This window comes from Hydra vulgaris, chromosome 14 (genome assembly GCF_038396675.1).
Source record: "Hydra vulgaris chromosome 14, alternate assembly HydraT2T_AEP".
NCBI lineage: Eukaryota > Metazoa > Cnidaria > Hydrozoa > Anthoathecata > Hydridae > Hydra > Hydra vulgaris.
In genome coordinates this window covers 4,364,832-4,382,500 of record NC_088933.1, presented here as the reverse complement: position 1 = coordinate 4,382,500, position 17,669 = coordinate 4,364,832, and the positions used below count along the sequence as shown (strand labels likewise).

At 27.7% G+C, this 17,669-nt stretch overlaps 1 protein-coding gene across 1 annotated transcript; it reads left to right on the top strand.

The window, feature by feature from the left end:
• Positions 1 to 6,766: 6,766 nt before the first annotated feature.
• On the top strand, positions 6,767 to 8,806 carry LOC136090836 (52 kDa repressor of the inhibitor of the protein kinase-like). The gene has a single exon (XM_065817813.1). The coding sequence runs from the start codon at positions 6,767 to 6,769 to the stop codon at positions 8,804 to 8,806; it is 2,040 nt and encodes a 679-aa protein (XP_065673885.1).
• Positions 8,807 to 17,669: the final 8,863 nt, after the last annotated feature.

Here is a 17,669-nt window from a genome sequence, read left to right as displayed (position 1 = left end):
AAAAATTTAAATAAAATAAAATTTTAACATATTTTTTTTTTAATTTAATTAAATAATTTTAAAAAAAACCTCTCATCTTGTTCTATCTAAACGTATGGGGTACCATGAAACAGTTTTAGTGGGGCACCATGAAACTAAATTAATGTACCGTTTTAAGAACTACTCGATAGTCAAGCATACTTTAAATTAGTTCCCGGCGGGAAGTTGGACTTTTATACTTTAATGTTTCATCTAACTTGATATAAAAATCGGTGGACCATTAAATAAAGTTTATGTAGCAAAAATATATTTTATGTTATTTAATACTTATGCATGTAGTATTATGATGTGCTTATGTAGTTATAAAATTAATTTTGTCTTATAAACATAAGTTACAGAAGTTTACATAGACATAAGTTTGCTTTATTAGCTCTTTTTTGTTGAAGGATTAACATTCATTTAATTTATGGTTTTATACTGATTTTTATTATTATATAAAATATTTTTATGTAAAATAAAGTTCAGCGCGGTATCAAATCATGATATGACCATGAATTGAATTTTTTATACATTGTAAAACCTCTTTGTTATTGCTTTAACATTTTTAGATTAGAATGAGGAGCTACGTAAGAAAAACTAGTAAAGAAACCTTCTCGAGTAATTTAATGGAGGTAGCTGTTGATTTAGTTTTAGCAGGAGGGTGTTCATTAAGAAATACTGCAGGAAAAATGAATCTTAATCACAGCGCCCTTTGCCGGTAATTTATGCTTATGTATTCTGCACCAATAAGTACTACTTTGTCCTACTTAGTGAATGAAACTTGCATAAGTTTGTAACTAAAAGCAAATTCTTAATGTGTGTTTTTATGTATACAGATATGTTAAAAGAAAAAAAAGGAATAAAAGAAGGAGAAACCATAACTATGAAGCCCAATTTTTCTACAAGAAGAGTATTTACTGAGGAGCAAGAAAATCTTTTGAAGCAGTGTATTGTTACCTGCTCTTAAATGAGTTATGGACAGTCTGTTGTAAATTTAAGATCTATTGCTTTTGATATGGCTATAATAAATAATATAAAAGTTCCCAGTAACTGGATTAAAGAGAAGAAAGCTAGATTACAATGGATGCGCTTGTTTTTAAAGCGGAATTCTTTAAGCATTTGAATGCCAGAAGGATGTTCTTTGTCAAGAATGACATCTTTCAATAACTGCATTGTAAAAAAGTTTTTTTACTAATTTAGAGACACTGTATTTAAGAAAACAAAAGTTTGGTGAATGATTTCGCATTTGGAATCTGGATGAAACAACTACCACCACTGTACAAAGATGTAATAAAGTCATTACTAAAAAAGGCATCAAGCAAGTTAACTCTGCGACATGTTGAAAGCGTTGAACTTTGGTGACAAGTTATTTTTTCATAAGTGCCTTAGGTGCTACCATACCATCTGCAATGATATTCCCACGACAAAAGTTTAAGCAACATATGCTTAATTAATCTACCATCTAAATCTCTTGGGCTTGCAAATCCAAATGGATGAATGAATACGGAGTTATTTGTAGAATATCTTATATCAAATGTTTATTTACAAAAAGACTGTTTATTTACAAAAAAATTTATACCTGCATCATCAATTAAAATTGGTTAACAATTATATACAACATCAAACAAAACAATTATAAAAGTTCTCTTTTGAAATTATTTTATTTTGTGTTTTAAAAATCGATAAAAAAAAAAGTTTCCATCGATAGGATTCGAACTTCAATCTCCACCTCATAATGTCGGTGCGCTAACCGCTCTGCACATACTCTAAGGAAAAAATTTCGAGCTTATAAATTTGTTAAAACAAATGACTTTATAAACTGGAAATAAATGTTATAGATTAAAATTAAAGAGATGTTGGCGCAATGCAAGTAAAACTGTAAAGCTTTTTATTACATGATTATTAATACAAAACTTGATATTACATACATAATAAAAATACACAAAACATACAGTTTCGTTCAAAGATACACTTTCGTTTAAAGAAACAATTTCGTTAACCTTTAGACTCCGCTCAATTTTTTTGGTTTTACCGTTCAGCTCGAAGTATTTTTAGTTAAAAATGCAGGTGTATTGAAAATAAAATTTTGTTATGTTATCGTAATGTCTGAACCATAAATCAAAGTTTTTCTGAAAGACAAATGAGATATATTTATGTAACTTATATAGATCGACACCATACTTATCATAAAATTTATACAGTGTTGTTCTAAAAAACTTTTTTTAAGAAATGTTTTACATAGCACTTTTTTCTATAAAGAGACACTTTTGGGGAAAAACAAACAGGCGGAAACATATATGTAGGTAATAAAATTAAATTTTTTAGCATCCAATACGCATATTTAAATAGAATAAATAAAAGATAAACTAATAGCACTTTCATTTCTTTCAAATTTGGAAAATATTGTAGCTAGTTTTGGAAAAACGATGAGAAAAATTTAAATACAAATAAAATAGCACTTTCATTTCTTTCAAATTTTGAAAATATAGTAGCTAGTTTTGGAAAAACGATGAGAAAAATTTAAGAAAACCAACAAATTACCTTATTGCTTTGAAAATTTATAAACACTAAGAACATGAAATTCATTTCTATTGAGTTGTTGGGTTTTACCTTTTAAATAAAGTTATTAAATAAATTAAATAAATTAATTAAATAAAGCTTTATTAAATTTTCTTTAAAACTTTTTACATTTATTTATACATATATCTTTATAAAACAATGTTGATAATAAGTGTAAATAGCATTTTAGATTTGAAAATCATAGGCTTAAGCTACTTTTCTAAGATTAAAAATATAGAGCAAAAGTATATATATCATCATAAGAAATCAGTAACTTATCATAAGAATCATTATTTTTACTATTTTTGAGCTCATCAATAATGTTTTTAACTTGGGATTGTGTCATTCAGCGACCACAGAAAGTCAAAATGTAACTGGTTTTCAAAGTAAAATCATAAGCAAAGTTTATATTAAAACCATGCGAAGTTGTTGTTTTTCCGGACTGCTGTGGAACACTGATTTGAAATCGAAATAGAGAAATGCAATGCAATCTTTGTTTTTTTATAGTTTTTAAGTTTTAGAGTAAAGTGTAAAGGTATGAAACCCAAAAGATCTACTTCGGAACTAGCGAGTACGCAAAGGGTTAACGTTAATTTAAAAAAGTGCTGTGACACTATGGGACTTAAATCAAGGAGGTATAATAGTTAGTTATATTAGGTCCATCATTCCTCCTTGCCTTAAATCATTAAGTTTAAACTGATCGATGAATCTTTATAAATTCTTCGTATATCAATTGAATCAAATAAAATAAAATCGACTTTCGAAAAACTTGCATGCACTTGCAAAACTAGCATGCAAAAAGCTTGTCTCTAAAAACTTGCATGCAAAGAAAATATACTGAGGAGCAAGTCGCGCATGAAACTGCCGTAGTAAAAAGCAGCGAATTTTCCTTACAAAAAGCTGCATAGTCACTTAGCATAACAGTAGCAAATCCCAAATGGCATGTTTATGGATTACATAAATTTCAGAAAATTATGGAAAATATTAATTTGTTGTAATAAAAATTTTTTATATATAAAGTTGTTGTTTATAAAATTGTTTTATAAAATCGTTTTTTTTTTTTTAAAAAAGTTATAAAAATTTTGTTGTATAACTGACGTTTGTGCAACTCTAGCCTGAAAGAAAAAATAAGCATAGTTGTTACAATTTTATTATAGTGTATAAGTAAAATGTATGTATATTGTATATTCAAATTATAATAATAAATAATATATACCCTAAATTTTATTTTAACATTTACTCTTCTAACGCTGCGTTTATATAATTTTTAAAAACGTTGAAAAATTAAAATAAAAAATTATTTCATCATAATTTATATCATCTTAATAATGTACTGAGTAAAATTAACATTCCATATTTTTCACAAACCAACCATACGCCAGAATTAAAATTAGCTGCAACATTAGTAAAACTAGAACTATTAGAAGAGTATTTTCTGATAAAATATAAAAAGTGTAACGTAAAGTTTAAAAACAGGGTAAATCTACATTTAGGTGGCCTATAAAAATGACTTTAAATATCTTAAATAATTTGTTATATATATATATACATATATATATATATATATATATATATATATATATATATATATATATATATATATATATATATATATATATATATATATATATATATATATATCAGGGGCGGATCTAGGGTACGTCTAATACGTCTTAAGACGTACCCAAAAATATAAATTATACTATATTCGATTATTAATTGAATTTTAAAAAAGTATATATCTTTTTTACTGAACTGTCAACTCAATAAGATTTAAGTACTACGCTTGCGTTTTACATTTACGGGCAATTGTAAAATAAAAATATCAATGGTTCTTGTTTAAAGCGATTTTTAAAACGTATATAATAGTATCTTAACCGGAGGTTTAAGCAATTCTTGATAAATAATTTTTACTTAAACAGATCAATAGACGTACCCAATTTTATTTTAATATATAATTAAAAATCTTTTTAAATTTTTATTTAGCTTGTTAAAAAAGTAATTGAAAATTTTCTTTACTAATAACAATTTTTGGACGTACCTAATGCATAACACCCTTAATAAATTTTTGACGAAATCTATTGTTTTGCAATCATCAGGAGGTAAAAATAATAATAATATTCTATAAGCGATAAAATACATCAATAGACGTACCCAGTATTATTTCATTATATTATTTATCTTTATATTTAATTTAGTTTTTATTATTTATTTTTTAATTATTCTGTTCTTTTATAAAAAAAAACGCTGTCGGACGTACCCTAACGCATACACTCTAATATACATACGAATAATTCAAAATATTCAAAATTTGTTTATTTTTAAATGTTCAAGCATTAATTTGTCTGTCCGAGTATTAATTTAAAATGTCAATCAATCAAGAAATTAAAAACATGTTACAAAATGATAAAACAAAATTGATTTCTTTGAAAGATATGTTAGAAAAAAATATTAGTTCTTGTAAAGATATTATTATTTTCGACTCTGCAAAGCAGAAAAAACTCTTAAAATTTTTGAAATCTATCTTCCAAAAAGTTTTAAAGAAAAACATAATGGCAATTTTGTTGTTTTAAGGTAAAGATGTTTGTTCAGGTTCCATAATTTTCTAAATAATTTATTTCAATTTTCTAAATAATTTTCTAAATAATTTATTTCACTTTTATTTAAAAGTTAATCTACGATTAATAGTAGCAAACTTATCAATGACTTTTTTTATATCTATAACTATCTCTGTATGAATATTCATTAATGCTAAACCTTTTAGGCGGTCCTGAACCATGCTGCTTCGCATGTAATTTTTTAGGCGCCGAAGCGAAGAAAATGACCGCTCACACTCACATGAAGTTAATGGAATGGTAGCAAGTAACTTTAGACAAACTTTTATGTTTTCAAAACCAGGAAAATTTATCGCTTTTAAAGTCTCAGAAATATTAGAAGGGATAAATTTAACCAGAAGGCTTTCCATAAATCAAGCTCACCAGACAAAGCAAGCGGATTCGGTTCCATAAAAGTCACTGAAAGATATGATGGAGTCTTTCCAACTGGTGTCACGAGAACATTGCACTACTGAAATCATTTTTCTACGAACTAGCACAAGTGCTTTATAACATTTTAAGGTAGTATCATCAAACCTTGTGTCTAGTTCAACACTGAGATGGTCTAACAAAGGAATCGTGATAACAAACTTAAAATAATCAGAAATAGATTCAGAAGGTGTATTATCTCTGTTTTGCAGCCGTGGCGCAGTGGTTAGAGCGCTTGCTTTATAAGCAAGAGATCCAGTTTCGAAACGAGCCTTGGACATATTTTCGCGTCACGGTAGGGAAGGAGGCGTGAACTTCCTGGTTAAATGCACTTCCGCGGTGCTCTGTGACAAGACCGTTAAGACTTCTTGGGGCACCTAAATAACAGTATAAAAAAAAAAAAAAAAAAAGTAACTATTTGGTTAATTGTAATGTTATATTGACTGCTAGCTAGTTAAAAATATTTACAAATTTTTCATATAAATACATTAATTATTATATTTTATGTATATCTCAGGTCTCAATCAACTGGAAACTGTCTGTACAGTTCTATCTCCTTGTGTCTAACTGGAAATAACTGTATGGCTAATGATTTAAGATTACAGACTTCAATTGAATTATTCTTAAATGCCGAATTTTATTCTAAGCATCCAACTTTTCATAATGCTTTTGTTAATAATACTAGCTCTTTTCTATGCTTTGATAACATTCTTCCTTTATCAGTATCACTAAATTCTTCGGATTCAGGAAAAGAAAGTATAGATTTAGTTCAAGAAGAAGCTAATAATAATTGTAACAATGAAAACTGGTCTTCTTTCCTTTGTATTCTTGCATTATCAAGTGTTTGCAATAAGAAAATAGAATGTTTATATCCAGATTTTGGTCTACATAAGTTTAAAACTTTATTCAGCTCTACTATTGTACCTCGTATAACCTCTTTAAACAATATTGAGTCTTTTTATCTCCTTTTTTGTTATGAAGGTGTTTTATATGATTTTTCTGCTCCTTTCCAACACAACCATTATACCCCTGTGATAATTAAAGAAAACTTAAAACGAAAAATTTCAAATGAAAGCACCAAAATGTAGCAGATTAAAATAAAATTTTATTTCGAGGCCAAACATCAAGATAGTAGTCTTTTATTGGATAATATAAAAAGGAAACCAATGGAAGTCTCTACTCAACCACCATTATCATTATCAAAATTTAGTAAAATTACATGTTGTGAATCATTTTCTTTACCGTCTAATAATTATGATATTGGTTATTTGGTTTCTAACTATAGTAGTTATTCAAATGTTGCAAAAACCTTAAGTAGTTCTGAACTTCAACATTTAGTTAAATCTGTTTTTGTACCTTGTAAAACATATTCTTTTCCTAAAAATCTGAATGGGCGAAGTTTTCAATTTATGTGGATGAAAAAATTTCCATGGCTCACATATTCGAAAATATTTGATGGAGCCTTCTGTTTGCCATGTGTACTTTTTGGGTGCAATTTTCCATCTGAATGTAGTTTAGTCGAAAGATTATTTAGTAAGCCTTTTGATCGCTGGAATGAAGCTTCTCGTTACTTTCAGATACATGCATTTGGCAAAACCAATGATAGGTCTGTCTGCAGAAATAAAAGCTTACATGTAAAAACTGCTGAAGTTTTATTTTCAATGTCGTCCATTTGGTCTTGTAAAACAGAATCAATAGATATTACATCTCAAAAAATAGTTCAATCACAGATTTCTAAAAACCGACAGTTGTTACAACCTATTATTGAAACAATTATTCTCTGTGGACGTCTTGGTCTTTCTTTACGAGGCCATAGAGATGATTCGGAGTTTCATCCTGAAAATGGTGAGTTTTCTAATCATACTGTAGGTAATTTTATTGAATTGTTACATTTTCGTGTTAAAGCTGGTGATAAAGTTCTTGAAGATCATCTTAAATATCATCAACGAAATGCATCTTATATATCTAAGACATCACAAAATCAGTTAGAAAGGTGTTGTGGAGAAGTTATTACTGACACAATAATAGCAGAAATTAAAAATTCTAAATATTTTTCTATTATTGCTGATGAAGCTTCTGACAGTTCAAATAAAGAACAGCTATCATTAGTTATACGATTTGTTGATTCGAAGTTTAATATAAGAGAAGAATTTATCAGTTTTTTACATTGCACAAATGGTGTTACTGGTGAAGGATTATTTGATATTTTGTTAAAAAGTATTTCAGATTTTTCTTTAGATATCATGAATTGCCGAGGACAGTCATATGATGGTGCTGGAGCAATGGCTGGTCATACCAAAGGATTGTCCTCTCGCATTTTAAATCTAAATGAAAAAGCTTCATTTGTTCATTGCTATAGCCATAGGCTAAATTTAGCTATTTGTGCCTCGTGCAACGTACAATATGTTAAGAATCTTCTGACACATGTTAAAGAAGTATCATATTTTTTTAATCTTTCACCTACGAGACAACAAAAGTTAGAGGAGCATATCGAAAGTACTGTTCCATCGGCTGTTAAAAAAAAGTTAAAAGATGTTTGCAGGACACGTTGGGTGGAAAAAGTAAATGGATTAGACACTTTTCAAGAACTTTTTATTCCTTTGGTCTCTTGTCTTGAAGAAATGTCTTTAAATGTCAGTAAGAGTTTTAATCACTCAACATCTTCAAGTGCATCGTCTCGTCTGAAACTAATTACAGGTTTTGATTTTATTGTTGCTATGTGCATAACAAGAAATGTGTTTGACTTAATTCTTCCCATAAGGCAAATGTTGCAGTCAAAGAGTAATGATATTTATGATGGTTTAAATCTTATTGAGGCGTTGAAAGATAATGTATCTTCACTTAGAAATGTAGTTCATCAGCACCATCAAATGTGTTATGAACAGGCTTTAAAAATTGCACAAAATATTAATGTAGCCGAAACAAAGCCAAGAACTTCCTTTATTTTCAAAAACAGAGATAATACACCTTCTGAATCTATTTCTGATTATTTTAAGTTTGTTATCACGATTCCTTTGTTAGACCATCTCAGTGTTGAACTAGACACAAGGTTTGATGATACTACCTTAAAATGTTATAAAGCACTTGTGCTAGTTCGTAGAAAAATGATTTCAGTAGTGCAATGTTCTCGTGACACCAGTTGGAAAGACTCCATCATATCTTTCAGTGACTTTTATGGAACCGAATCCGCTTGCTTTGTCTGGTGAGCTTGATTTATGGAAAGCCTTCTGGTTAAATTTATCCCTTCTAATATTTCTGAGACTTTAAAAGCGATAAATTTTCCTGGTTTTGAAAACATAAAAGTTTGTCTAAAGTTACTTGCTACCATTCCATTAACTTCATGTGAGTGTGAGCGGTCATTTTCTTCGCTTCGGCGCCTAAAAAATTACATGCGAAGCAGCATGGTTCAGGACCGCCTAAAAGGTTTAGCATTAATGAATATTCATACAGAGATAGTTATAGATATAAAAAAAGTCATTGATAAGTTTGCTACTATTAATCGTAGATTAACTTTTAAATAAAATTGAAATAAATATAAAATTTATTTAAAAAAAATTTAAAAATATAAAGTTTGAAAAAATACAAATTACTAAAAATAAAAACAGAACAAAAACAGTCATCTTTATTTGCGACTGGTAAAAAAAAAACGGCTATTTTCATAGCCATAAATGTTTTTAAAACATTATTTGGCATAAAGAAATTATTGGTATACATCGCGTTACATACGTTGGTTTCAGATATATCGTTGTTGCTGTTATCATTCTTTGTAAATGCTATGTTGTAATAATTTTAGTGTAAACGTTTTTATTTTTTGAAGTTTTATGTATTATGCAAGTTTAAATAGAATAAAGATTTTAAAACTTACTTTTGCTATGCAAAATGTAAAACTAAGATTGCGGCATCTAATTTCTTTATATAAAATTCGATATTTATTATTATAATAAGTAATTATTTTGTTATATTTATATTTTTTATGTTTGTTACAATATAAACATAATATATAATTATTTACGATAAAAATATAAGATGTGTAAAATGTGTAAGATTATAATTTAAAAATGGAATGTGAAAATATTAAGCTAATTTGTGAGTATAAACAAATCTAACTTGTCAATATAAATAAATTTCTAAATTTTATGTAAATATACAATTTTACTATGGTAAGATGTCCTAGTAATATCCTTGCGTATTTTTTTTATAAATACAGAGTTGTCATTAGGGAAGAGCGGTGTCTGACCCCCCAACCCCTACAAAAACTTTATTGAAAAATTAGTTGGCAAATTTAGACTTGTTAGCAAGTTTTTAACTGTAGTCAGCAAATGTCAGTAACAATGACTTTTATTTTTAGAAGTAACTCGGCGAAAACATACGTTATTTCCTCCCCCCTCCTCCTCCTTGAAGATCTTTTCGGAATGGCCCTGTGTATATATATGGTGTATTAATCCTTCCCCTCCTACTCCGGAATTGTGGGGTGGGGGAGAAAATTGCTCGTGGAAAAATCAGATGTACCCAAAAACTTTCCTGGATCCGCCCCTGCATATAAATATATATATATATATATATATATATATATATATATATATATATATATATATATATATATATATATATATATATATATATATACAGTATTGGACAAAACATTTGCAACCAACATCGAACAATGCTAAAAAGTGTTCCTAGTTTTACATGTCTTAAAAACGAAACAAACTATACTACCACAGCAAACAGTTCAGGAGTCTGGAGTCATAGCATGCCATGACATGAGCAATCAGCTGACAGGTGACAGCACACAGGCAGAATTTCGTTGACAAGTGCCATTTTGCAACTGCTAAAACAAGTGCAACTTTTTTTGGTTTGTTTCATTTTCTTAAGTCTGGTCCGTGTCAACATCACGGATGTTTTTAATAACTAAAGAAAGTATCCAGAAGTTTCCAGAAGAAGCATCTGGAAGCATCCAGTAGCATCCAGAAGTATCCAGAAACATTCAGAAGCATCCAAACGCATTCAGAAGCTTCCAGAAGCATCGAAAAGAAGCATCCAGAATCTTCCAGAACAGGTTCACACAGGTTCATTTTACTATATAAGAGACATGTAAATCGACATGTAATTCAGTCAGTATATGGAAGTCAATTAGTCAGTATTATCAAGACAGTTTATCGAAATGAGTTTTATCAAAGTGTTTTATCGAAGAACATCAATACAAGAAGTGAAATACAACAAGTGTTTCATACAGTCCACATCCAACCAAGACGTTGTTTTCGACAGAGCATTTTTGTATCATCACAAGGTAAATGTAACACGGTAAGCCTTGAGAAGCGTGATTATTTTTATTATTTTTATGACTTCAAGTGCAAAAATGGCTTCCGACAGTCTTGAATTGGAACTAAGAAAGAAAATTATTGACAATTACGTAAGTGGAATGTCACAAAAAGTATTTGTGATAAATATCGCGTGAAAAAATGGACCGTATCAAGACTATGTTCCAAATATCGTTCTAGGGAGAAGTTGGCAGCAGATAACAAAGGTGGAAGACCGCGTTCCACCACTTCTAGAGAGGATTCTATGATCGTCAGATCCGTCAAGAAGGATTCCTGGATATTATCAGTCGAGATACAAAAGCAATTAGAGCTGCCTGTATCGGACCGAACAATCAGACGACGTGCTGTTGAAGCTGGATTGTTTTCTCGACGCCCTGCAAAGAAACCGCTGATTTCACTAAAAAACCAGAAGAAAAGACTCCTGTTTGCTACATCTCATATTGATTGGAATGTGCAGATATGGCGAACTGTCCTGTTCAGTGATGAATCGAAGTTCAACATCATTGGGAGCGATGGCATTTGCCGTGTACGTCGACCGGCCGGAAAACGCCTTGGTTTACGTTACTGCCATAAGACCGTGAAGCATGGTGGAGGCAATGTAATGTTCTGGGGGTGTTTTTCTGCTAACGGTCTAGGACCAATACATCGAAACGATGGAACAATGGTCCGTTTTATCTATAAAAATATCCTGAAAGATGTTATGTTACCTCATGCTGAATGGAATATGCCAATAAAGTGGGTTTTTCAACAAGACAACGATCCGAAGCACACTGCAAAAGTAGTCAAGCAGTGGTTTCAAGACAACCACCTATCGGTGATGGATTGGCCCCCTCAATCTCCGGATCTCAATCCTATCGAGAACCTGTTGGAGATTGTCATCCGCAGAATTAATCGTGAAGGTGTTCGTAATAAGGATCAACTGTTTGAACAAATCCAAAAGGCCTGGGCAACGATTCCACAAAGTTTCATTGATCACCTGATCGAATATGTGCCTCGAAGATGCAAGGCTGTAATCGACAACAAAGGATTCGCCACGATATATTGATAGCGAAATACAGCTTGGTCAACATTTGTGGAGTTGCACTTGTTTTGTCCAGAAGGAAATCAACTTTTTTTAATACTTTTGATTAATGTAATAATTTTCGTGTACAAATAATGAACTTTGTGATGAATAAAACTTGAAGAACTTTGTCTCTAAACAGTTACATAGTTATTTCTCTAAATTGAAAAATTGCAGCACTTTAATATAAAGAAACTAAATTAGCATTATTTGGTTGCACTCGTTTTGTCCGATACTGTATATGTATACATATATTTATATATATATATATATATATATATATATATATATATATATATATATATATATATATATATGTATATATATCATAAATATTATTTTATGAATAATACTAAACAAATACTTTTTTATGAATAACAATAACTATTAAGGGAAGATTGCATAAGATCAGCAGGTTCCCAATATGTAATTTATTTTATGAGTAGAATACTTATTTTTTGAAAGTTTTTTTGGATAAGTATATTCATGCAAGTTTAACAGTGTTATTTATTTGATGTTTCTTGCAACAAAATGCTTTTTTCTGTACAAAAGGTAACCAAATGTACATAAAGACTACATTAGATTTTATTCAATCCCGATGCTGAAAAGAGTTTAGCTGATATAGGCAAGTTATCAGTTATAATAATTTTATTTAAAGAGAAAAGTAGTTTATATTCGTTACAAGATTCATTAGTCAATGGAAAGATACCTTTGGTACAATTTACAAACAGTAATGTTGAGTGTTTTGATTGTGTTAAATTGTACCCATGATCATGAAGCCTGCTACATTTTGAATGAGTCTAAAACAAACATACATCACATTATGTTGCACGCAACTTACACGAACTTTTTTTTGTACATGCAGTGCATATTCCTATAAAATTAGATGTCAATAGTTAAACTAATAAGAAAGATAAAAGAAGAAAATTTGCCAAACTTAGAAGAAACCTTGAAGTTCTTAAGTTTTAAAAAAAGAGAGAATAACAATAATGAAAATATCAGTAAAAAAAGCAACGATACAATATGATAAATAGTAATTATAATAGCAACAATTATAATAGTAGTAATTACAATAAAGTTTGCCGTAAATTATGCATTATTACTGAACAAATCAATACAAAGTAATGTTTCTTATAATAAAACAATAGAATAATAAGTAATATTATATCACTAGCCAAAAATAAGAATATATAACTAATTATAAATTAAATGTATAAAATTTAAATCTAATATTATAAATACAGTATAAACAAAAACAGAAAATAAAAATAAAATCTTAACAACTAAACTAAAGATAATAGTAATATATTTAACAATAATCTATTTATAATCATGTGTAGTAGAAATAAATTAAAATAATTAATTAAAATAAGTTACAACAAAATCAAGTTAAATAAAATCATATTTAATCTTTTTTAACAGATAATTTTAACTTCTCCTTTTTTTTGTTTACATTTTTTTCTTTAAGATTATTATTGATTATTTGAATGGTTCAAATCTTTTTCGAATTCGAGATTTTTTGTTAACTAGTAAATGTTTTTTTCTATAGTTTTGATATGTTTATTGTTGTAGTTAAATTGTGTAATTTAAAAGTGCTTTTTCCTTTTCGTTTTTTTTTTTTTTTTTTTTCATTTTTCTAATTTGTTTTCTATTTCTTTCTCAAATTATTTTTTTCCTTTAATAATTTAAGATCAAGTATCTTCTTTTTTCCTATTAATTTTTACTGATCCTTTAAAAGAAAAAAAAGATTACAATTTGCAATACTTTTTATCCAAATATTTTTTTAATCTTTATCTTTTGAAAATCGATAAACTATTATTTTTTAAAAGTTTTAATTGTTTATTGTACCTTGATAATTAGTTCTGCTGCCATATAACCTACACTTTGGCCTTATTAAAGTATAATTACCTAAGACAGTAAAAAAATAAGCAATCCTTAACGTAAGACTTCTAAATATATTTTAAATATATTTATATATATATAAATATATAACCAAAATTTCTTTTTAGTACAAAAAATGTAAGTATTTTAATAAACAAGACAAGCTTTTTAATTAATAAAACCATTTTATTAATTCTAAACAATACATGTTTGACTATCAATAGTCATCTTCAATTGAAGTTCAATTTTTAAATTTGTTTAAATACCTATATAGGTGATTTTTTAATACCAATACAAAATGTAATTATTTGTGTACAAACTATTATTTTAATTACAAAAATACAACAAAAACTATAATAAGAACAACAAGTCATACTAAAAAACAAATAAGAAGAGACAAAAGAATACGTTAATAAAAAAATTCATAGAAAGTAATAACTAAACAAAAAGTGCCAATTGGACATGGTTGACCTGTTTGTTCATACCAGGTTTTAACCATTCTATAAACATGCTTTCTTTAAGTTTTAATTCGAACTTATTGGATGCTGAATCTAAAACGGAAAAATACTTTTCATTTAATTGCATAAAACAATTTTCATTACCATGGAGATGTTTATAGATATGTGATTTTTTTGTCTCTTTTATATTGTTGTATTTTTGTAATTAAACTAATAGTTTGTACACAGATAATTACATTTTGTATTGGTATTAAAAAATCACCTATATAGGTATTTAAACAAATTTAAAAATTAAACTTCAACTGAGATGACTATTGATAGTCGAAACATGTATTGTTTAGAATATATATATATATATATATATATATATATATATATATATATATATATATATATATATATATATATATATATGTATAAATATATATATATATATATACATATATATATATATATATATATAAATATATATATATATATATATATATATATATATATATATATATATATATATATATATATATATATATTTAAAACATATTTTTTCTGGGTTATTATTCGGTATTGCTCGGAACCTAGTTTTACTTTCTTTATAAAAAATTATTTTATGCAAAATTTTTCTTATTAATAGAATATAGAGCTATAGATTCCTTTTTACCATTTTGGCTAAACACATTAATATAATAATTATATAAACCAACAAATGATTGTTTCGCCCAATATTCAGGGCTCATCAGCATGTACAGGAACATATTTTATTCCAGACATAAACAATTAGAAAAGAAAAGTTTAGGAACAAAAATTAGGAAGACAAAAATACAAATAGATTTATATATATAGTCAAAAAAAGGTTATATTTGTTTTTACACTCCAAAATTTTCAAAAAAAAGTTAAAACACGTTAAACCTTAACAACAAGGAGGAAGATCATTTTTGATCAAATAAAAAGAAAGATAAAATTTTTTGATATCAATTACAGTAAAAAAACTGGTTTACATAGCACAAAAACTTAAGAATATTATTAGGTTTTTTCAGAGAAAATTATTTTAAAATATTTTTGTTTTAATTTTGTCGCTATATTCGAAAATGATAGAAACAGATTGTGAATGTCTGAAAGAGATGTTCAATGTTTGTCTGAACTATGACCACTAATTATATAGCTAATCCCAAACAAAAATATGGGGTTACTTACAAATTTTTACTTACAACCTAATTTTACTTACAATTTACTTACATTTTATTTACAATTTAAGTACATCTCTTAGTTAGCTGTCATATGAAGAAAAATAACAAAACAATTGTTTGTTAGATGTTATACGAAGAGCGCTGATAATGAACAAGAATTTCTATATATAAAGTAGTCAGTATGTATTAATATAAGCAGCATAAATAATAATCATTGAAATCAAGTTGTTTATTTTAAAAAAAAATCTGTTAATAACATTATAAATGCAAGGAACAATTTCTTGATGGATATACATGAACATTAGGGTGGAGTGAATTTTATTTTTTTTTTACAATTCATTTAGCCTGGGTGTGCAAAAGTTGTCTATTCATTTCAGAAATACTCTGGAAAAATATCAATGCTCTAGGAAATTTTCTTGAGGTGCCTCCAGACCTTTAAAATTTTAATGGGTCCCTAATATTATATAAAAAAAAGTTTTTCAAAAGTATGTCATGTTGGGTCTCAAAAGAAGCAAAATTTTATAAAAATTTCAAAAATAACAACTATTTAAAAAAAAATTGTTATTTTATAGTTTATTGTAGAAAAACCTTTTAAACTAAAAATGAAAAAAGTTAATTTTTTGATAATATTTTCAAAAAAAATCTTAAATAATAATTTTATTACAAAATAGTTGTTATTTTTGAAATTATTATAAAATTTTGCTTCTTTTGAGACCCAACATGACATACTTTTGAAAAACCTTTTTTTATATAGTATTAGGGACCCATTAAAATTTTAAAGGTCTGGAGGCACCTCAAGAAAATTTCCTACAGCATTGATAGTTTTCCAGAGTATTTCTGAAATGAATAGACACCTTTTGCACACCCAGGCTAAATGAATTGTAAAAAAAACTAAAATTCACTCCGCCCTAATGAACATGTTCAAAATTACTTGGTTTGATAAAACATTATATTTAGTATAAAGACATGTTTTGGAGAAAACTAAAATAAAAATTTTCAGAATATAATAGCCTCACAAAGGTGTACTCTAAATTGACCGGCAATGAAATATTTTATAATATTATACATTTTAAGAAAGGTAATATAATAAACTAGAAGTAGGTACAATAACATTTGAGTTAACTAATCTACAAAAAAAGTCTCTTAAGATTAAACTCGCCTTATTTGATTGAAGAGATGTAACTTCAGAAAGGATTGGATTAAAACGAAAAGATCACTGTAAACAGCAGAAATCCAACTTTCAAAATGGCGCCATTTTTATTGGCTGCTAGTTTTGTAAATAATTAGAAAAAAGCAACTACCGATAGTACCAAAAATTCTGCATCAGGCTATAAAACGAAAATCACAGCAATTTTCGTGACCTTATTTTCCGCCGCAAACGGACGTTTGTTAAACTACTTATCTAAAATGCCGTTTTTACTTAGAAAATTTTTATTAAAATGGTTCAAACGTGTAATTTTAATTTGCAGAACCCCTAAAAAATTAAAAAAACATTATTTGTAAAATAATAATCATCTCATACATCTTAAAATTAATGGCGGACAAACTTTAATCTTATGGTGGAAATGATTTGCAGTTACAATACTAAGGTGTCAAGGAAAAGTCAAAAAATCCAATAAACCTGACAAGACGAAGAAGTTACTAATTTATGTCGTCTCTTAGATTCTTATTTATAAAAAAAAATGCAATTTTTTTTTTTTTTCAATGTCTAATTTTGGAGAAAAGTTTAATTTTGTTGTACGTACATGTTTATATTCAAATATCAATGAAATTTAGTACATCAAATAAGTAAACAAAAAAAAAGTTGTCTTGAGAACCTATGACCATATCTATAGTGACGACCTGTGCAATCATAACCACTTTTGGAGACCAAATATACCCAGATTTGAAGTTCTTAACTTCAATTACTTATATTTAGACATATTCATCTATTTGAAAAATAATTAGGATATCCCAAGATTACCCCTAAAATGATCACTTGTACAACTATGACCACTCCCAAAGATCAAATATGCCCTGATTTTGAATTTTCTGATCTATATTTAGAAAAACAAAATGTCCTATTTAATTGAAAAACCATCGAGACATCCTACGACCACCCTTAACAATTCCTGACTACTTGTGTGGTCATATCCCCTCCAAACTTAAAATAAAAGCCTAAAATT

Bases quoted from the DNA above. Each gene is read 5' to 3' on its own strand.
- LOC136090836 (XM_065817813.1), top strand. From the start codon at position 6,767: ATGGAAGTCTCTACTCAACCACCATTATCATTATCAAAATTTAGTAAA.